The sequence below is a fragment of the Pongo abelii genome, chromosome 19, assembly GCF_028885655.2.
Source record: "Pongo abelii isolate AG06213 chromosome 19, NHGRI_mPonAbe1-v2.0_pri, whole genome shotgun sequence".
In the NCBI taxonomy this organism is placed as follows: domain Eukaryota; kingdom Metazoa; phylum Chordata; class Mammalia; order Primates; family Hominidae; genus Pongo; species Pongo abelii.
The window spans coordinates 78,678,804-78,702,662 of record NC_072004.2 but is presented as its reverse complement, the minus strand read 5'-3'; the positions used below and the strand labels follow the sequence as shown (position 1 = coordinate 78,702,662).

Sequence of the window (23,859 nt, the reverse complement as noted above, 5' to 3'; positions counted from 1 at the left end):
GACAAACTGTATGTTCTCAGTCATATGTGAGAGCTAAAAATTAAAATAACTGAACTCATGGAGACAGAGAGTAGAATGATGGTTACCAGAGGCTGGGAAGCGTCGCTGGGGTGGGGGTAGTGGGGATGGTCAAAAGGTACAAAAATATAGTTTGACAGAATGAATAAGATCTAGTATTTGACAGCAAAACAGGGTGGGCTATAGTCAACAATAATTTTGTACAACAAAATGTATAATATTGTACATTTAAAAATAACTAAGAGAATAGTTGGAATGTTTGCAACAAAAATAATCAATGCTTGAGGTGATGGTTATGCCATTTACTCTGATGTGATTATTACACATTGTATGCCTGTATCAAAATATCTCACCCACCCTATAGATATATACATATACTATGACCCATAAAAATTAAAAAGAAAGAAGCCTAATACACTGATATATTTTTAAAAATATATACTCATTTAATATTTTAAAGATTAAACTATGAGAGATCTTATACTGTGGAATACATATTCCAATTAAATAATAGTCATGTAATTCATTTTAATTTTTGTATCAAAAAATCTTCTGGCAAGTACTTTTAGCCACAGGTTTAGTTTCTCACGTTTAACTTCTTATATTTAAATAAAAGCTGGTGGTTTGTAAAATAGCAATATTTAGTGTGGTTTTAACAAGTTAAGCTAATCTTTACTACTGAAATACCTAGGAAGATGAACATCACTATTCTATCGCCTTGATTTATTTCACAAAACCAAGAAATACAGTAAATATGCTTTGGCATGAGCACATTTCTCAATTTCAGACAAATGACACCAGAAGAAAAAGACAAATATTGCCATCACTGAACTGAGTGAATAGTTCATTCCTTCAAAAATCCAAATAGAGGTACAATGACCTTAAAAAAAAAAACAAGCAGTGATATTCAATATCAAATGCGATAGCTCTGGGGTCCTGATGTTGGGCTTAGACAGTTTTCCAATCAGTAAATGGGGAACTATGGCTTTAATCTGGGACTACAATAAAATTATGGTTGGTGTTATCTCAATCTATCATTTTCCACTGCCTTTTTTTCTTATTAATTATTGTCCCTAGTCTTCTTTTAGTTTCTCTTTGCTTCATCATTTTCAAAATTCTTCTCCTTTCAAATAGATTATTTAAAGGCATATGAGATTGGAAATACTGGAAATATTTCCAACTGGAAAGATCAGCCAGGAGACACAAACTTCTGTTAGGTGTTTCCCTTTGTTCTTCTAGTTGTACCTAGTTGTATTCTTCCTCATAGTCATTTGGATTTTTTCCATTTGCATATCATTTTCTGATAAAAAGGCTTGGTCAAACTGCGTCAAACTTACGTTTCCCTTTGCCAAAACTTTGCTTAGGCTGCACTTTCCTTTCTTTCCTAATCAATCTCCCAGTCAGAATTAATTGCTTCTCCCTCTCAGCAACCACTTAAATATATGTTGCTGTTTAGAATTTGCATTATTCAGGTAGGTGTTTACATGTCTGCCTTCCTTCATTGATTGTAGTAGGTTCTTGAGAACAAGAGGAAATGCCCGATTCATCTTTCATTACTCTACCACTTCAGAGTAAATCAGAGTGCCCTGCACATGATGCTCAATGTAGAACTAAATTCCAGACTGGTCCTACTTAGATTTCATAATCCGTTTGGCATGATCCTCCTCTTCCTCACTGTTTTGCTTTCTTAATGCTTAACAGATATCACTAAAATAATATGCTTGGCTTCAACAATGTTTCTATTATCTTCCTTCAGATATTCATGATCCCCCTTTTCCTTTTTTCCATAGCATACACCACTTTCTAGCATACTATATAAATTACTTATAAATTATCAGCCTGGGTAACATTACTTACTAACATTACTTTTCCCAACAATAATGTAAACTACATGAGAATGGGAATCTTCGTTTTGTTTATTAATGATGATACTTAAGTGCTTTGAACAGTGCCTGGCATATAGTACCTGCTCAATAAATACTTGTCTAACGAATGAATAACCATTATTATATGCACATTTCATGTTTCAGCTACATTTAACAATGAGCAAACAACAAATTAACTTTTGTCTTACTGGGTTATTTTGAAGGAGTTGGCTATAGCAACAATGCCTTGCACATCATCATCTCATACAAACACCAATGACGGCTCTATAGGGACACATATGTTGCTACCTTATAGCGCTAGTCTTACTACGCAATTGTACTGCAAAAATTTTTGAGATAGTTCTGTCAGATTAAATTAACATTATACTGGGAGCATAATAGTTTGGAGGATTGCTTGAGCCCAGGGATCGAGACCAATCTGGGCAACATTGTGAGACCCTGCCTCATTCATTCATTCGTCCATTAATAAATAAATAAATAAATACTATAATATTTAACTAACACTTTCCAGATACAAGTATAAGATATAATTAGGTGAGTTCAGATGAATGGAGACAGCAGCAAAACAAATCTATAACAATTTTTATGTAAAGAGAAAAAGCTTTAAAAAGTAAATCCATAAAGTTTGTCATTTAAAAGACTTGTTTTGAGAAGGAAGAGGGAAAAGAAAAAAACAACAGCTTTTTTTTAGATTTCATCAGATTGTAACAGCTGAGGACAACTCAGAGCATTTAACTGACATGCATTTTTGAAGTTAAAGTAATTTAAATACACTACAAGTGGGCAGAAGAAATCTAACAGACATTTGGTATACAACATTTTAGAGACAACTCTATACTGAGTTTGGAAGACAGCTTGAATTGTTTCTTCTTATATCAGTTGCCACTAATGCAAACAGATTATAGTAGTACAATTGTCATTCTAGCTGACTTGAGCAAGGAACCTGGAATGACACTGTATGTTTGCTCCTGCCTGGGCAAGAAGCCACTCTGCTGTCCTTATACCCTTGATACATAAAGCCAACGTTCTGACTGCTGAAAAGCCCATTTTTGATTTTTGCAAAATCTCTATTAAAAGTTTCTGATTGGGTTTGCTTAAATCCCCCTAGATTCCCATTCTGTATTTACCTGATTCTTAAGATCCTTTTCTTAGGAAAACATGAAGCTCCAAGCATTAACAAGTAGATGGCCAGAGTTTATATTTTAGCTGACTTCTGTTGTTTGTATGTTTCCCTCTCATTCTCACACAAAGCACTGACGACAGCTGTTGCAAGCAAACATTTCCTGCTTCCCACATCCCTCCAATTCATTGCCAATCTCATTTTTGGACATCAAGGATGACCGTAGACTGCCTACTCTGATAATTTCTGCCATGCAACCACAAGTCCACAAGAGTCTTCTACTTCCTTCCAACACACAGGCTTAAAAACAAATATGCAATAGCAATTTACATTTTGAAAACAAAACACATTGTCAAATCTTTTTAATATTTTAGAATTTTAATTTAAAGGTGTATGAACAGCTAAGTTTATATTCAGAAAACTGAGCTACTCCAGAAAATTCCAAGCCTTAATGTTGCAGACTGCCAAAACTCAACTTTAATCACTTTATCATTTGAGTTAAAAGTTTTCATGTTTTCAGCAAATAGTACTATCCTCATATGTGGAACATGGAGTGTTAATTGTTTTATCTATTTTAACCATGAACTTCACTTGTTGGAGTCTTTATGTTTTTTAAAAGTATACAGCTGAATCTATTTGACCAACATATTAATCAAACTTCTATTTTAATACTGTAAATAAAATACACATGATTTTAAAAATTTTCACTATATATATTTCTTCCATTTATGTCATATGTAAGTTAAAAGCTTAGAAAAATATTTTAAAAAATAATTCACCATAAATATTTGCATATGTGCTGACTCCATTCTCCCCACAAAAGTGTCACAAAAGCCACAAGTCATTTCTGTTCTTTTTAAAATCAAGAATCTTGGCATTATGGAATAATATATATAGTTTTATTCATTACAGTTCAATCCAGTAGCAGCCTCAAGGATTTTAAATAATCCCCTAAAAATTTCCTGGTCATGCCAGAAGATGTGGTCCTAAAAAGAGGCTAAGCAGCTTAGGCAATAGAAGGTGATCCTCTTCCCAAACTGGGGAGAAATCTGTATCATGGCAAGGACCATTTAAACAATTATTCACCCAGGTTTTTTAAAGTTACTCAAATGGTATTTTTCACATTATTATTCAACATCATTTGGTCTCCAAAATAAATAATTATATTAGTCACACAGAAATTAAGTTTAAAAAAGATGAGAAGTTTAAAAGTTGGATCTGAATAAGGCTTTTTATTGCTGGCATTCATCATTCCCATCCCCATCCTGCCCTTGACGTTCAGATGCTTAGAACAATTTAGTAAGTGTGAATATGCTGGATTTTTTTTTCCTATTTCAAGCTCACTTCATATTTGAAATCCTCAATTATTCCTGTTCACCAGAGATTTAGCATCGGATTCTCCCCAGTTTAGGGAACCACTTCTATGTACCCATTAGAAAGGAAAGGAAAGTATGTGTATCTAGAGCTAAATGAAAAGAGCAGACCCTCCTGAGATGAGGTTAAATTAAATTAAATTTAATTTAAAAATGGTTTAGATATCTAATCATTTAAGCTACCAGATGTTGTGGTTTTATCAAATATTTACACACATACATTTAGCAGGGCAATTCCCTGTGAAAGTAATTTTATTTCTCTATGTTCTGGAAAAATTTTCAATCTACAATCTACTAAGTGTTGAAAATAACTGAGTCATTTGGTTTATAGCTTCCTTTTCTGCCTCTTTGTGAGCATCCTGAAACCATGGTTTCCAGATACAGAAAACAACCTAATACAAACTATTCCCTGACCTATGACTTGCCCTGTAGGCCGAAGTAGGTCTGTTTGTATTATGTTCAACACTGACAAGAAATAATTTTCTGATGAAGTATTTTGTTCAACACAGTCAATATGTACTACTCCAGTAGCATATAATCTTGTTCTCCAGGACAGAGCTATCTGATCTCTGATGGTATATCTACCTTTTACCCTTCCTTTAAGGATGAGTGATAAGTACTGCTTAAGAATCTAAAGCACTCTGCTAGCCAGAAAGACTAACATTATGGGAAGACAATTGTGGTAAATACAAAAATCATTCACAATTAAGGTCTAGTCTACAGACGTACAATTTAGGATGATGTAATTGTTTCTATTTTTTTTTTTAAACATGAGTAGGGGAAGAGGAGGGACAAGAGGGAAAAAGTATTAAGTATTTCAGAAAGTATTTTCCAATACTTGAGTTAAAACAAACTCCAATGTCGTAAAGAAATCAGTTTTATAATACATGATATAAACAGTATGTTTTCTATTAAAAAGAAAGTGACATGAAAAACATGGTCTATTAGAAAAAAAATTGACAAATTGACCTCACCAAAATTTGACATTTTTATATTTCCTAATATACCAGTAAGAAAACAAAAAGACAAGCAACAGACTGAAGTATTTGCAAATACATGTCTGATGTGACTTGTATCCAGAATACACAACAAGTTCTTACAAATCCGAAGAAAATAACCCAATATGAAAATGTGCTAAAGTTTGAATAGATATTTCACTAAAGAATAAATGAATAGATAACAATACACAAAATAAGCTCAACATTAGCAAGTCATTAGGAAAATGCAAATTAAAACCGCATGAGATATCATTTCACACCAGGTAAAGGTAAGACAGTAACAAAGGAGATGTGGAGAAACAGGAATCCTTGTACACTGCTGGTGAGAATGCAAAATGGTACAGCTACTTTGGAAAACATTTTTGCATTTCTTAAAAAGTTAAATATAAGCTTACCATAAGATTCAGCAATTCTACTCCTAGGTATCTATCTATCCAAGAGAAATGAAAACATATGTCTACCCAAACACTTGCAAACAAATGTTCACAGCAGCACTATTCACAATAGCTCAAAATTGGAAACAATGTCTATCAAATGGTAAATGAATAGACATAATATGGTACAGTCATACAGTGGAATCCTACTTGAAATAAAAAGGAAGAAACTACTGATACATATATAGTCATAAACCTCAAAAACATTATGCTGAGTGAAAGAAGCCAGATACAAGAGATGACATACCATATGACTCCATTTATGTGACATTTCCAGAAAATACAAATATATAGACTCTGTCAATTAGTGGTTGCCTGGGAACTGGGAGAGGGAATGGGATTAATGTTAAATAGATGCAGAAATCTTTCTGAGGTGATGAAAATGTCCTAAAGCTGATTCATGGTGAGGGTTACACAACTTGCTACATTTACTAAACATTACTGAATTGTACACTTGAAATGGGTGAATTTTATAATACATAAAATAAGACTCAATATACTTGTTTAAAAATTTTTTTTTTAAATCCACACACAGACTGCTGCTTTAGAAAAAAAAACAAAAAAAAAGTTCTGGCCAGTTTGGGTACTCATCTTAGGTTTATACACCCAATAAAATGAAACATTTTAAATAAATTATCCATTTGTTATAGTTATTACGTTTTATTAAGCAACACTAAAAATAGATAATTCAGACAAAGATCTTGTTATGTTTCCTAGGACTGCTATTTCTATACCAAAGAAGAGAGAAAATCCTTCTGCAAAGACATCAGGCCTACAAATATATAATTTTTTTTTTTTTTTTTGAGACAAGAGTCTCACTCTGTAGCCCAGGCTGGAGTGCAGTGGTGCAATCTTGGCTCACTGCAACCTCCGCCTCCCAGGTTCAAGCAATTCATGTGCCTCAGCCTCCTGAGTAGTTGGGATTACAGGTGCACGCTACCATGCACAGCTAATTTTTTTTTTTTTGATAAGGAGTCTCGCCTCGTTGCCCAGGCTGGAGTACAGTGGCACGATCTCAGCTCACTGCAACCTCCTCCACCTCCCGGGTTCAAGGGATTCTCTGTGCCTCAGCCTCCCGAGTAGCTGGGATTACAGGCGCCTGCCACCATGCCCAGCTAAGTTTTTGTATTTTTAGTAGAGATGGAGTTTCACCATGTTGGCCAGGCTGGTCTTGAACTCCTGACCTCGTGATTCGTCTGCCTCAGCCTCTCAAAGTGCTGGGATTACAGGTGTCAGCCACCGTGCCTGGCCAATTTTTGTATTTTTAGTAGAGACGGGGTTTCACACCATGTTGTTCAGGCTGGTCTCAAACTCCTGACCTCAAGTGATCCACCCACCTTGTCCTCCCAAAGTGCTGAGATTACAGGTATAAGCCACCGTGCTCTGCCACATTTTATATATTTTAAAAACTGGTATGATTTACATATATAGAGTATATAAATCTTTGGTGTATAGCTTAATTATTTTTATACATGTGAGAGTCTTCAAAAAGTTCATTGAAATGCATCTTATGAAAAAACTATGGATGAATTTCAAAAATTTTTTGCATCAAAATAAATTCATACTAACTTATTATAAGATGTCTGAACAGAATATAGTTTGAGGCATTAAGAACAAGACATCAGTGTGAAAAAAGCCCTTATCAGAGCAACATGAATTCTGCTAAAATTGAAGCAAGGACAAACAGCAAAGTTATGGTGAAGCCTGGGTGGAAGAATGGTAAAATCACTGATTTTTACAAAACATTTATGGAGACTGTATTAGTCCATTTTTACACTGCTAATAAAGACATACCCTAGACTGAGTAATTTATACAGGAGAAGAGGTTTAATGTACTCACAGTTCCACATGGCTGGGGGCCTCATAATCATGGCAGAAGGCAAGGAGGAGCAAGTCACCTCTTACATGACTTACTCCCCTTTATAAAACCATGAGAAATCAAGAGATTTATTCGCTATCATGAGAACAGCACAGGAAAGACCTGCCTCCATGATTCAATTACCTCCCACTGGATCCCTCCCACAACACTTGGGAATTGTGGGAGCTATGATTCAAAATGAGTTTTGGGTGGGGACACAGCCAAACCATGTCAGAGACAATACCCTAAAGAAATCAGCAGTTTACAAATGGATAACTTGTTTTAAGAAGGGATGAGACAGTGTTGAAGCCTGCAGTGGCAGACCATCCACAAAAATTCATCTTGTTTGTATCCCAATTGAAAAGGACAAATGATAACAGTACAAACAATAGCCAACATGACAGATGTCTCCATGGGTTCTGCTTACACAATTATGACTGAAAAATTAAAATGGGGGCAAACTTTCCACTAAATGGGTGCCAAAACCATTGTCCCCAGATCAGCTGCAGAAAAGAGAAATGCTTTCAATGAAAATTTAAAACAAAACGAGCAGGATTCGGATCCTGGAGCATTTCTTTGAAGAACAGTAATGGGATGAAACATGGCTTTACCAGTACAATCCTGAAGACAAAGCACAACCAAAACAAGGGCTACCAAGAGGTGGAAATAGTCCAGTCACAGCAAAAGTGGACTGGTCAAGAGCAAGCACCACAGCAACAGTTTTCTGGGGTGATCAAGGCATTTTGCTTGTTGACTTTTTGGAGGACCAAAAATGACCTGCCTGCTTACTATGAAAGTGTTTTGAGCAAGCCAAAGCTTGAGCAGAAAAATACCTAGGAAAGCTCCACCAGAGAATCCTTTTCCACCACAATGATACTCCTGCTCATTCCTCTCATCAAACAAAGGCAATTTTGCAAGTTTAGATGGGAAATCCATCTTACAATCTTGATTTGGCTCTGTCTGACTTTTTTGTTTTTTAATCTTAAAATCTGTAAAAGGCATGCATTTTTCTTCAGTTTATAATGTAAAAAAGACTCAATTGACATGGTTAAATTCCCAGGACACTCAGTTCTTTAGGGATGAACTAAATGGCTGGTATCATCACTTACAAAAGTGTCTTGAACTTGATGGAACTTATGTTGAGAAATAAAGTTTATATTTTTTATTTGTATCTTTTAAGTATGTTTTCCATGGACTTTTTGAAGTCTTCTCATGAGTACAAATCCATGTAACTACCATCCAGACCAAGATACAGAAAGCTCCCTTAGTCAATAATCCTACCAAAGGTAACCACTACTTTTTAGTTCTATAATTATAGAAGTATGATCATTTTGTTTCTATGAACTTTATATAAATGTACATACTTTATACAGAAGGCACTCTTTTGAGTCTGACTTCTTTTGTTCAATATCACATCTGTGAAATATATTCATGATGTTATAACAGTAGTGTGTTCTTTTTCATTGCTGCATACAATTTATTTATCAGTTTCACTGTTGATGGACATGTGAATGGTTTTCAGTTTTTAGATATTATGAATAAAACTGATAAAACTTTATTTTATCAGAAGCACTCATTTCTCATGGACATTCTACTCAGAAATGGAATTGTGAGGTTTTAGGTAACATGCATATATAGCTTTATATACCTTTAATATATCTTGTCAAACAACTTTACAAAATGGAGTACCAACTTATTAACATACTCCCACCATCAATGTATAATTTCAATTGCAGCATTTCCTTGTGTTGCTTGCCATTGACATTTCTTTTAATTTTGTGGGTTTGGGTATAGCGATATCTCACTGTCAAGAATTGTGAAGAATCTGTAAACTAACAAGCTTGGATGCTGGAAAAAGATATGAAACTTTTGGGTCGGAGATGAAAGACAGTTTATTACTCAGAACAATAGCAGTAGCCAGAGGATCAACATTGCGCCACTTTCCTGAGCCCTAATTCCCACAGGGCACCTGTACTTGTAGATGGTCGCAGTATAAGAGAGGCAACTGTGCCTACAGATTAGTTTGCATTTTCTAGGATTTTATACAAATGGAATCATATAGCATATTTTTTTTAATCTGGCTTCTTTCAAATAGAATAATTATTTTGAGATTCATGTATGTTGCTGTGGTATCCATAATTCATTTCCCTCTGTAGCTGAGTACAATTTCATTGTATGGATACACAATTTGTTTATCCATTCACCTGTTGATGGGCATTTGAGATGCTCACAGTTACTGGCTATTACAAATAAAACTGTGATGATTATGTATATATTTTTAAGAACACATGCTTTCATTTCTTTTGAATAAATCCCACTCATTTTTGACCTCATATCTCTCTTACATATATTATAATTAAATGCAGTCTTCCCTTGGTATCTGCAGGGAATTAGCTCCAGAACCCCTGGAGCTATCTGCAATAGGATACCGCAATCTGAGCAAATGCTCAAGTCCCTTTTAGTTGGCCATCCATATCCGTGGATATGGAACCACAGATACAGAGGGTTATGTATAGGTATATGTGATTATATATCACATATAGATATTATAATGTTTTTTATATATAGATATATTTTAAAGAATCATAAGAAATATTAACCTTTGGAGAGAGATATTAGGTGTAGAGAGGAGAGTGGCTTTTACTTTTCCTTCTGTATTTTTTGTTTACAATAGTATTAGCCTCACAGACACTGAGAGGAAAAGCGTATCTGGCTTTTATAGGAGTATAAGAGTCTTAGACATCTCATAAACCCTACAGTTAGCATTTTTTTTTTGGATAAAATAATGAATCTCAAGAGATATATCTGTTTACGAAGAGCAAAGTAATTTTATATTCTTTTCAATAAACTAAAAAGAGGTCAAGAGAAAATGAGAACAAATACATTAAGAGACTTCTCCATCACCAAAATGAAAATTCCTAAGTTTGGAAATGAGGGCTCTAGACTCAAGCAGGTGACCAATTTACTATTGGGCACTGTCTATGTACCGCACTGATGAGTCTAGCTAAATGCATATTACAAAAACTTAAAACAAAACTTAAGGGTCAATTTCAGCTTTTTTGTCTCTTTCAAATCCGTTTAGTGTCTTTGCTATCTAGTATCAGTACAGCTGAGTAACAATGTCCTCTCATGGAATTTTTACACATTTCTGATTCTCTATGTAATTCATGAAGTCATGTGAAACACATCATGAAACTTTCATAAAGTCTAAAACAGTTTCTGTCCCTATGCACAGCTAACACTGTATATGACCTGTATAGCTGAGATGTATCGCCGAATGGTGACTTGTATCCAATGCCAGGGTAAGATTTTAGAATGAAGGTTGGGATTTCCCTTTTTATACAGGCTTTGTAGGCCACTACAATGTTAACTGTAGAGCTTATGATCTCTGTTCCAACTACCGAACTCTGCTGTGGTAGAGCAAAGTAGCCATAAATAAATAAATGAGTGTGGTTTTGCTGCTATGAAACTTTATTTACAAAAACAGAGTGTGCCAAACTTGGCCCATGGGCCCTGGTTTGCTGACTGCTCTCTTAGAGAAACAGAAATCTCTTAAGATCTCCATTTTTTTCCCCAACACCATTACACTGCTAATTGAATAAAAGCTTCTTATTAACCACTGAAAAATATATATTGCCAGTTGTTAGCAAATAGTGATAAATGCTGTTTATACATTCCATATATTAAAGAGAACTACAGTTTATAATTTTGGAAGAAATCAAATTGTGAGATACTAGTAAGTCCAAAACTGTTTTGTAACTGGCTCATACTACCATCTCATATAGAGCTTACTTTCTCTAAATAAGCCCCCACCCCACCTTTTTCTGGGTAATCTCTCCTATGAGAAGACTATATTCTATAGTAAGATGAAGAAAATTATCATTAGATTTACTAACTACATTGTTATTTTTGTTTAAAGCTGATATCACAGATTGGTTGGTTCATGCATATATTCATTCATTAGTTCACTCAACCAGCAACTATGGAGCCTCTACTGGAGTCTTCTCAGTTGCTAATGTCAAAAAGTTTGGATTGTAATAGTCAGACCAACATATATACACAATAGCTGCACATAACACAAAGTAGACTGTTGCCAACACAAAAAGAGAATGCTTTCTAGAAGCAGCAGCAATTACTTGTGGCTGGGAGATGATTGGAGAAAGTTTCATGAAGGAGGAAGTATTTGAGTTCGGCCTGGGAAGGTGGCTAGGAATTAGATGAAGACAGTTTGGTAGTTGCCTCAGAGCTTATTACCGTCCAGTGGTTAGTTACATGTGGTCCTGATGGCTTTCTGAGACCAACAGCAAAACATTAAATTAACCAGCTTGCTTGTTCCATTCTCTCTTCCCATAGTCTGTTCAGTTCTGGCACTGCTCTGAAGGTACAGGATACAACTAGAGAGGAAGCACTTAGCTAATAGGGAAGTACAACAGTTCTGGGATACACTTGGGGCTAAGGGAAGCCTGAGGAAGAGCTGAGTCGCTTTTAAACAAATGAGAAGGTCCTTGATTAACACAGTGAAAAAAGGTTCTAAGGGATACACATAAAATATAATGGGGAGTGAGTAGGAAGAAGACAGTAATACAGAATGTTAATGTTAAGTAGTGACCGAGACTCATAGCCCTGAATTAACATTGTTCATTCAGACTGACTACATAGTTCCACTCACTGAAACAAAGCTTCTCTGTCTTCTACTAAGTGTTCAGTGCCTTTCTCAAATAATAGAACCAGAATTTTCTCAGAAATCATTGTTGCTTAGTTAGGAAGTAAGTTGGGACATACTATTATGGTTGGTAGTTACATTTCTCTATTTATATATGAGCAAGGATTTACGTGCTTTTCGGAAAAGACTCAGCTTGCCTGGAACTTTTCATAATGTACAGCTGATGTGGTTTGGATCTGTGTCCCTGCCCAAATTTCATGTGAATTGTAATCCCCAATGTTGGAGGTGACTGGATCATGGGGCAGACTTCCCCCTTGCTGTTCTTGTAATATGAGAGTTCTCGAGAGAATGGGTCATTTAAAAGTGTGTGCAACCTCCTCCTCCTCCTGCTCTTCCTCCTGCTCCGGTCATGTGAGGTGCTTGTTCCCCCTGTGCCTTCTGCCATGATTGAATGCTCTCTGAGGCCTCCTCAGAAGCCAAGCAGAAGCTGCTATGCTTCCTGTACAGCCTGCAGAACCATGAGCCAATTCAACTCTTTTCTTTATAAATTAGTTTCAGGTATTTCTTTATAGCAGTATAAGAATAGACTAATACAACAGCATTCCAGGATTCTAATATGACATGGTAGTTGGGGATCGACATAGTTAGAAGGTCCTAGGATAAAAAGTTTCCTGTCACTATATAAAAGTGAATAATCTTTAACAATTAATATTAAAATCTTCTGTAGTTACTTATCTTTCAGATGAGCCATTTCCCCTATAATCACACCTGATGACAGATGCTGATGGTCTCCCAGAGAACAAAGAACAGGTAGGAAAGGGAAATGGGAATGGCAATAAGCATTACACTATCAGCTACATAAGGAGTAATTATCAGTGAGATAATCTATCCAGGCCTTCATGAGGAAAGTAAGAGAAGCAAACATAACTTTGATTTTATAGTCTGGACAAAGTCCAGATAATGACATATTTTGAAAAGTCAGAACGTTCAACTATTCTTCAAAAGTCCCAGGTTTGAATTATTAAACAGCAATTTAGCTGTAGTAAAAATACCCCCTGACATCAATTTTGAGGAGAATAGTTGCTAAAGAATGATGACTCCGTATTTCAACCACTTAACCCTCAGTATCATTTCTTTCTTTTTTTTTTTAGAGACAAGGTCTCACTATGTTGCGCAGGCTGGTCTTAAACTCTTGGCCTCAGGCAATCCTCCTGCCTCAGCATTCCAAATTGCTGGAACTACAGGCATAAGCCGCCACGCTATATCATTTCTGATATGGTTTGGCTCTGTGTCCCCACCCAAATCTTATCTTGAATTGTAATCCCCAAGTGTCAGGGACCTGGTGGGAGGTGACTGGATCATGGGGGTGGTTCTCTCACGCTATTCTTGTGATAGTGAGGTACTTCTATGAGATCCGATGGTTTAAAACTGGTAGTTCCCGTGTGCTTGCTCTCTCTCCTGCCGCCTTGTGAAGCAGGTACTTGCTCCTCCTTTGCCTTCTGCCATGATTATAAGTTTCCCAAGGCTTCCCCAGCTGTGTGGAACTGTGAGTCAATTAAACCTTTTTTGTTTATAAATTACCCAGTCTCAGGTATTATCTTTATAGCAGTGTGAAAACGGACTAATACAATTTTTTTTAACTGAGTTTGCTAGTGGTGTTGCAGAATTATTCTTTAGAAATGTAGCCACCTGGTGATTCTTCTATGAAATGATAGCCAGGATATTGTGAAAATACTGAAACTCACGGAATGAGGAAAAGCTGAATTCTTGCCTGCCTTCCACTTTTACAAACTATGGATGATGATTTCTGATAATACAAATTACACTGAGATATGCCAATTTTAATAATGTTTTTTAAAACTAAGATTTTAAGAAAAGAACTAAAACCTCAAACTAAAATTCTTTCAAAGACTTCTCATTGAGAGAAAAGACTTTTAGTTGTTTGACGATATATTTTATAGGCTGTTTCTGAATTTCTATGTGTTTTTGTATATTTTGGGAGCAGAACTAAGCAATCACTCAAGGAAGATGAACCTTCTCCCAGATTCAAATAATATATACATATATATTACCCAAACACAAAAGAACAGCTTAGTCAGAAAAGATGAATGGAAAATTTAAATACTGTCAGAGCGGGATTTATTTTCATTTCAATATATACTGGAGTAAAATCATTATTTAACAACAGCAACAACAACAACAACAACAAAAACTTACCTGCTACTGAATTTGGCCGTGGCATGAGATACAAAGGAATAGACTGTACTGATTGAGATAACACTGTTTCCAAATTTCTCTCTGGGATCTTATTCAGACTATAGGTGGAAGCAGTCATGTTTTCATCTACTCGATACAAACAGGAGTCCATGCTGGATTTTTGAGATTGCCAAGGTTTTATGTTTCCTCCAGATCCTAATTCTTTACTACTTTCCCCAGCATATTTTGTGCGTTCCACATTTTCAGAATAGCTTGTTAACGTAGCTGAAAAAAAAAGAGTAAAATGAATTTAATAAAGCCACATACATACAGTTATTAATCTTTGACAAAGTTGATAAAAACACACATTGGGGAAAGGACACTATTTTCAAAAAATGGTGCTAGAAAAACTGGATTGCCATATGCAGGGGAATGAAACTGGACCCCTGTCTCTAACCATATGCAAAAATCAACTCAAGATACACTAAAGACTTAATCCTAAGACTGGAAACTAAAAATACTACAAGAAAACCTACAGAAAACTTTTCTGGACATTGGTTTAGGTAAAGAAATTATGACTAAGACTTCAAAAGCACAGGCAACAAAAACAAAAGTAGGCAAATGCAACTAAAACTAAAAAGCTTCTGCACAGCCAAAGAAATAACCAGCAGAGTGAAAAGACAACCTGCAGAATGGGAGAAAATATATGCAAACTATACATCTGACAGGACTAACATTAAGAATATACAAGGAACTCAAACAACTCAACAAAAACTTCACAAATAATACCATTAAAAAGTAAGCAAAGGACGTAAACAGAAATTTTCCAAAAGGAGACATACAAATGGCCATGTACATGAAAAAAATCTCAATATTAGTAATCATCAGAGAAATGCACCTTAAAACCACCATCTTATACCAGTCAGAATGGCTACCATTAAAAAATCAAAAAATAACAGACGGTGAGGATGCAGAGAACTCTCATATACACTGTTGATGGGAATATAAATTAGTACAACCATTAAGGAAAATACAGAGATTTCTCAAAGAACTAAAAATAGAACTACCATTCAATCCAGCAATTCCACCACTGGGTAACTACCCAAAGGAAAAGAAATCCTTATGTCAAAAAGATATCTGCACTTGCATGTTTACCACAGCACTATTTACAATAGCAAAGATATGGAATCAACCTAAATGTCCATCAACAGATGAATGGATAAAGAAAATGTGGTATATACACACAATGGAATATTATTCAGCCATAAAGAGAATGAAATGTCTTTTGCAGCAATGTGGATGGAAGTAGAAATCTTAAACAAAACAAGTTAGACACAGAAAGACAAATATTCCATGTTCTCACTCACAGGTGGGTGCTAAAAAAATGTGCACATATTGAAGTAGAAAATGGAATGACGGACAATGGAGCCTCTGAAGGGTTACAAGGTGGGGGAAAGGTGGATGATGAGAAATTACTTAATGGGTTCAATGTACATTATTTGGGTGATGAATATCCTAAAAAACTCAGACTTCACCACTAAGCAACTTATGCATGTAACAAAACTGCCTTGTACTTCATTGATTTATAAAATTTAAAGAGTGAATTTAAAAGAAAATCTAAAGTAGAGATTAATCTGTTTATGATTATGTAAATTCATGATTAGATAATAAGAATATTTAGTAACATTATTTTTAAAAGTTACTGATGATCATTTCACTTCTATCATGATGTTTACATAACTGAAACCAAAATACAGTCATCTCTCACATATTTCAAAAACTCTATTTAAATAAACTAAAAAAATTCTTGTATCAGTCCTAGAGGACCTACAGCTCAGGCCTATTAGTGGTAAAATTTTCAGAATTTCATCAAAAGGGAATTTACATAATCTTCAAGGATTGCTGGAGAGCCTCAGCGGTCCCTAAAAGATCTCTATATTCTTTTTATTCTGTTCTTTTCCTCATTTAAATTTATTTCCTTGCTTCTAATATGTAACAAAGAATTAGAATAAAATAAGCAGTCCCTAAGCAGGAACTGATAGAAGAGACAGAACCTGCCCAAATAAGTAAGCAATAACAGGCCCTTCTTGTACAGATCTCTGTAGCTCTAACTTTATGGATTTAAGTACCTTAATAAAATAAACTGAAAGGTCTCTTGAATTTTATATAGTCTTACCACTAATTATACACAAATAGAAAAATTTTAATTAACACTAGAAATGAAAGGATTAAAAACATTAACATCTAGATTATAATTTTTTAGCAACAATTACAAAACAAGAATAAAAGATATCATCCCAGAGGAGTTTTTATATGTTAGCTCATTTTCTCTTCTTATATTTTGAATGTACCTATTGCCAAAAGAAGAGACCTAAGCTCATGAGGTAATTTCCACTATCGTTTTTAGTGAGGTTCTCTCTCTGCAAATTTAAATGGAGTTCTGGATTTTCTAATAACACGGGAAGAAGATGAATTACAAAGGATGACCTAAATTTCTCTCTAAGAAAGAAAATCTGACTTTGTTGTCACAAAAAGTAAAAGGCTAAGGAAGAAGAAATCTAAGTAAACTAGAAAAAGGTAGAGAAGTGGGAAGAGGGAAAATTTTATAAACTTAAGAATTAAAAGAGAGATGAGAGTATGTGCTTTTGGGCCCCACCTGAGAAAGGAAATCAGAAATATCACAGAACCCTCTGGAAACCTTATAAGATTTTGGAAAATAAGTTCCCGTATTTATTATACTCCATTTCCCCTTTAGTGATTAGTTGTAAAACCTTAAAAAATAGACAACCTATGCTCATTTTGGAAAGACAGCTAACAAAAAGAAAGCAGAGAAAATTATATTCCTACATTTTGGCTGGTCTTTGGGGACAAAAAACCAAGGATAGCAAATCCGAAAAACAAAGGAAAACAGTTTCTGAAACTCAGAAAATCTTTCCAAAGGAAGAAAATGGAAAACAAATAAAGAATTGAAAAGTAACTCCAGGGGCCTAACAACCCAAAGCCCAAAGTGATTTTTTTGATAACTGGTAAAAAAATATCACCTCAGAAAAAGCTCATATACATTTTAAGCAAGATGTTCTTTCTTCTGTATTAGATCATAAGCTTTAATACTAGTAATCATAATAAATTCATACTTATCACCTTATAACCTCTAAATTGTACAATGAGATACAGTATCTCATTCAATTATCAACAGAACACTCTAAGCGGGACTGATATTACTATCTTCATTATGCAGATGAGGAAACCAAACCGATGTGCAGATTAGGCATCTTGCCCACTTATATAGCTAACAAGTAGTCTCACAGGCAACTAATTACTTGGAATCTTAATCACTTACTATCTTATATTGTTCCTTAACTCTTTTGTAGATGTACCTTGCCTCCTTTACTACACTGTACATTTCTGGAGAGTAGAAACTATATTTTAAGGGTTTTTTCATATTTAAATTAAAAAAAAAACTTTTAGCACCCAGCTCTGTAATACCCACATGATAAAAGGAGAGATAAAGGAAAGCACAGAGGCTAAAGCCCTGCTGTTATCTACAAAAGTCATAGGAAAATAGCATGCAGTGAACATTCAGGAGACCCTCGGCGTAGAAGGACACTGCAGACATTAACAATGAAATATTAGAACAAAAATAATCGGCCTCATTCTTCAGGGCATTTTTTTCTACTACTTACATTAAAAATATTGCTACCAATGATATGAGTGTATATGTTACCTGGGAAATTATTTAAGCTAAGAAACTGCCTACTTTTGGGGAAAAAATGTAATGAGAGGACATAGTATTTAAAGACACATAAACTAAGCTCCAAAGAATGGATTCAGTATTGGTGAAGTGTTTATGTCTGCTAGGAATATAGTACTGTACTCTTTTAATGTGGAAAAGGCTTTATATTTGTGGTAGGGGAATAGGTGCAAGAGATCAATCAGGCTTTCTATAATATTTTAGGATACTGCGAAACAATTATATAGGTACTGAACTATTAGCTCTTGAGAAGACTGCATCTTCAATAATGGTCAAGGACTTCAATAAAAGTCCTTGCAATGCCTACCCAACTCCCAGTCATTCCAGATAACAACTTCACATTCACCTAAATTTGGTCTTTTATCTTTACTTAATTTACTTTATTTTACTTTACCTATTGGAAAAAGAGGTTTGCTTTATGAGAAAGGAGACACAAATCTAACCCAGACTTGAGGGCTAGAGAATACTCTTGTCGACCAAGTTGAGTTGGTCAGGTAAAGATGAAAAAACAATGGTTTATCCAAAGACAAAAACATTCACAAGGGCACAGCAAAGTTCTTAAGAATTAAGTAAATTCAATAGACTAAAACTTTGGAGGTGGTTTGGGGCCAGTGGTGTGCTGATACAAGTTTAACAACTTGGCTCTCTAAAAAACAACAACAGGCTGGAGGGGCTAAGATGGCTGACTAGAAATATATGCGTTTGGAGGCTCCCACACAGCAGAATGAAAACGGTGAGTGAATCCTGCACTGGCAACTGAGGTATCCAGGTTCTCTTATTGGGACTGACTAGGCAGTTGGCGTGAGCCATGGAGAGCAAGGATAAAGCAGGGTGGAGCCATGGCCCACTCAGGAGCCACACGGGGCAAGGGGAGCTCCCACCCACAGCCAAGGGAGGTGGTAGTGAGTGATTGTGTTACCCTGCCCAAGAATCCATGATCCACGCTTTTTCCATGGATCTGTGCAACCCACAGATCAGGAGATCCCCCTCGTGGGCCCACACACACCACCAAGGTTTGGGTCCCAAGCACAGAGCTGTGCAGATTCTCGGCAGCCTCTTGGCTGGAAACTGCCTAAGACTACCGAGTTCCCAGAGGGAGGGGTGGCCATCATGACTGTGGCTGCCTCCTACCTAAGATGACTGAGCTCCTGGGAAGAGGGGCAGCAGCCATCACTGCAGCTCCAGTCTGCTGTTTTTCCCCTACTGGTGCCAGGGAGACTGGGCGGTTTAGACCCAGGAAGAATTCCCCACAGCGCAGCACAGCAACTGTGGCAGATTGTGGCCAGACCGCCTTTTTAGGCCAGACCCTGACCCATCCCTCCTCACTGGCTGGGGCTCCCCTGTGGGAATTTCAGTAACTCCAGCCAGGGGTTTACGAACAGAACTCTGATCTCCCCGGAAGGAAAGGCAGCCACAGCAGCAGCCGCAGTCTCTGTTGATCAGCGGACTTAGTCTTTCCCGCTGCTGGCTCTGAGGAATCCGGGTAGTCCAGACAAGTGGGATTCCCCCCAGTGCAGTGCATCCCCTCTGCCCAAGGGGCAGCCAGAGTGCTTTGTTAACCAGGTCCCTGATCCCGTGCCTCCTGACTGGGTGAGAACCCCCAACAGGGGTCGCCAGACACCTTATACAGGAGGGTTCCCGCTGACATCAGGTCAGTGCCCCTCTGGGATGGAGCTCCTAGAGGAAGAAGCAGGCAGCCATCTTTGCTGTTCTGCAGCCTCCACTGGTGACACCTCCAGTTGTAGGAGGGACCCAAGTGAATAGGATGGGATGGACTCCCAGCAAACTGCAGCAGCCCTATGGAAGGAGACTGTTAAAAGAAAAACAAATAACAGAAAGCAACAACAACAGCATTAACAAAAAATGTCCCCACAAAAACCCCATCCAAAGGTCAGCAGCCTCAAAGATTGAAGCTAGATGAACTCACGAAGATGAGAATGAATCAATGAAAAAATACTGAAAACTGAAAAAGCCAGAGTGCTCTTCTCCTCCAAATGATTGCAACACCTCTCCGGCAAAGGGCACAAAATTGGGTGGAGGCTGAGATGGATGAATTGACAGAAGTAGGCTTCAGAAGGTGGGTAATAATGAACTTCACAGAGCTGAAGGAGCATGTTCTAACCCAATGCAAAGAAGCTGAGAACGATGATAAAACATTACATGAGCTGTTAACCAGAATAACCAGTTGAGACAGGACCATAAATGACCTGATAGAGCTGAAAAGCACAACACAAGAACTTCACAATGTAACTACAAGTATCAACAGCCAAATAGACAAAGTGGAGGAAAGAATTTCAGAGCCTGAAGACTAACTTGCTGAAATAAGACAGGCAGAAAAGATTAGAGAAAAAAAGATGAAAAGGAATGAACAAAATCTCCAGGAACTATGGGATTATGTAAAAAGACCAAACCTGTGACTGACTAGGGTACCTGAGACAGGGAGAATGGAACCAAGTTGGAAAACATACTTCAGGATATCATCCAGGAGAACTTCCCCAACCTAACAAGACAAGCTAACACTCAAATTCAGTAAATACAGAGAACCACAGTAAGATACTCCATGAGAAGATCAACCCGAAGACACATAATAATCAGATTCCCCAAGGTCAAAATGAAGAAAAATACATTAAGGGCAGCCAGAGAGAAAGGCCAGGCCACCTATAAAGGGAAACCCATCAGACTAACAGTGGACTTCTCAGCAGAAATCCTACAAACCAGAAGAGATTCGGGACCAATATTCAACATTCTTAAAGAAAAGAATTTCCAATCCAGAAGTTCATATGTGGCCAAACTAAGCTTCATAAGCAAAGGAGAAATAAAATCCTTTTCAGACAAGCAAATGCTGCAGGAATTTGTCACCACCAGGCCTGCCTTGCAAGAGCTCCTGAAGGAAGCACTAAATATGGGAAGGAAAAAAATGTTACCAGTCACTATAAAAACACACTGAAGTACAAAGACTAATAATACCATGAAGCAACTACATCAACAAGTCTGCAAAATAACCAGCTAGCATCATGATGACAGGATCAAATTCATACATAGCAATATTAACCTTAGGTGTAAATGGACTAAATGGCCCAATTAAAAGACACAGAGTGGCAAGCTGGGTAAAGACCCCTTGGTATGCTGTATTCAAGAGGCCCATCTCAAATGCAAAGACACACATAGGCTCAAAATAGGGATGGAGGGAAACTTACCAAGCAAATGGAAAGCAGAAAAAAGCAGGGGTTGCAATCCTAGTCTCTGACAAAACAGACTTTAAACCAACAAAGATTTAAAAAAAGACAAAGAAGGGCATTACATAATAGTAAAGGGGACAATTCAACAGTAAGAGCTAACTATACTAAATATATATGCACCCAATACAGGAGCACCCAGATTCATAAAACAAGTTCTTAGAGACCTACAAAGAGACTTGGACTCCTACACAATAATAGTGGGAGACTTTAACACCCAATGTCAATATTAGACAGATTATCAAGACAGAAAATTAACAGATATTCAGGACTGGAACTCAGCTCTGGATAAAGCGAACCTGATAGATAGCTACAGAACTCTCCACCCAAAAACAACAGAATATACATTCTTCTTGGCACCACCTGGCACTTACTGTAAAATTGATCACATAAATGGAAGTCAAACACTCCTCGGGAAATGCAAAAGAGCTGAAATCATAACAAACAGTCTCTCAGGCCACAGCACAATCAAATTAGAACTCAAGATTAAGAAACTCACCCCAAACCACACAACTACATGGAAATTGAACAACCTGCTCTTGAATGACTCCTGGGTAAATAAAGAAATTAAGACAGAAATCAAGAAGCTACTTGAAACCAACGATAACAAAGAGGCAATGTACCAGAATCTCTGGGACACAGCTAAAGCAGTGTTTGGAGGGAAATTTACAGTACTAAATGCCCACATCGAAAGCTAGAAAGATCTCAAATGGATACCCTAACATCACAACTAAAAGAACTAGAGAACCAAGAGCAAAGAAACCCCAAAGCTACCAGAAGACAAGAAATAACCAAGATTACAGCAGAACTGAGGGAGACAGAGACACAAAAAACCCTTCAAAAAAATCAACAAATCCAGGAGCTGTTTTTTTGAAAAAAATTAATAAAATGGATGGACTGCTAACTGGACTAATAAAGAAGAGAGAAGAATCAAATAGACACAATAAAAAATGATAAAAGGGATATCACCACTGACCCCACAGAAATACAAACAACCGGGCCAGGTACGGTGGCTCACATCAGTAATCCCAGCACTTTGGGAGGTTGAGGTGAAAGGATCACTTAAGGTCAGGAGTTTGAGACCAGGCTGGCCAACATGGCAAAATCCAGTCTCTGCTAAAAATACAAAAAAATTAGCTGGGCATGGTGGGACACACCTGTAATCCCAGCTACTCAGGAAGCTGAGGCATGAAAATCACTTGAGGCTAAGACACGAAAATCACTTCAACCCAGAGGGCAGAGGTTGTAGTGAGCTGAGATCACACCAGTGCACTCCAGCCTGGGCAACAGAGTGAGAATACAGCCTGGGCAATAGAGAAAAAAATACAAACAATCATTAGAGAATACTATAAAGACCTCTATGCAAATAAACTAGAAAATCTAGAACAAATGGATAAATTCCTGGACACATACACCCTCCTAAGACTGAACCAGGAAGATGTTGAATCCCTGAATAGACCGATAACAAGTTCGGAAATTGAGGCAGTAATAAATAGCCTATAGTAATAAATAGCCTACCAACCAAAAAAACTCCAGGACCAGACGGATTTATAGCTGAATTCTATCAGAGGTATAAAGAGGTGCTGGTACCGTTTCTTCTGAAACTATTCCAAACAACTGAAAAGAAAGGACTCCTCCCTAACTCATTTTATGAGGCCAGCATCATTCTGATACCATAACCTGGCAGGTATACAACAAAAAAGAAAACTTCAGCCTAACATCCCTGATGCATATTGATGGAAAAATCCTCAAAAAATACTGGCAGACCAATCCAGCAGCACATCAAAAAACTTAGCTATGATCAAGTTGGCTTCATCCCTGGGGTGCAAGGCTGGTTCAACATACACAAATCCATAAACATAATTCATCACACAAAGAGAAGTAAAGACAAAAACCACATGATCATTTCAATAGATGCAGAAAAGGCCTTCCATAAAATTCAACATCCCTTCATGTTGAAAACTCTCAATAAACTAGCTATTGATGGAACATATCTCAAAATAGTAAGAACCATTTATGCAAACCCACAGCCAATATCATAATGAATGGGGAAGAGCTGGAAGCATTTTCCTTGAAAACCGGCACAAGACAAGGATGCCCTCTCTCACTACTCCTATTCAACATGTATTGGAAGCTCTGGCCAGGGCAGTCAGGCAAGAGAAAGAAATAAAGCATATTCAAATAGGAAGAGAGGAAGTCAAACTGTCTGTGTGCAAATGACATGATCCTATATCGAGAAAATCCCATTATCTCAAGCCCCAAAGCTTCTTAAGCTGATAAACAACTTCAGCAAGGTCTCAGGATATAAAATCAATGTGCAAAAATC

The 23,859-nt window shown here is 36.8% G+C and overlaps 1 protein-coding gene across 6 annotated transcripts in view; it reads right to left on the bottom strand.

The window, feature by feature from the left end:
* TANC2 (tetratricopeptide repeat, ankyrin repeat and coiled-coil containing 2) overlaps positions 1-23,859 on the bottom strand; it is a 486,030-nt gene that overhangs the window by 178,988 nt on the left and 283,183 nt on the right. For all 6 annotated transcript variants that reach the window (XM_054537237.2, XM_054537241.2, XM_024234406.3 and 3 more), the window contains one exon: positions 14,568-14,831. In XM_054537237.2, the coding sequence (XP_054393212.1) occupies positions 14,568-14,831 (264 nt within the window). The remainder of the gene's footprint in view (positions 1-14,567; positions 14,832-23,859) is intronic.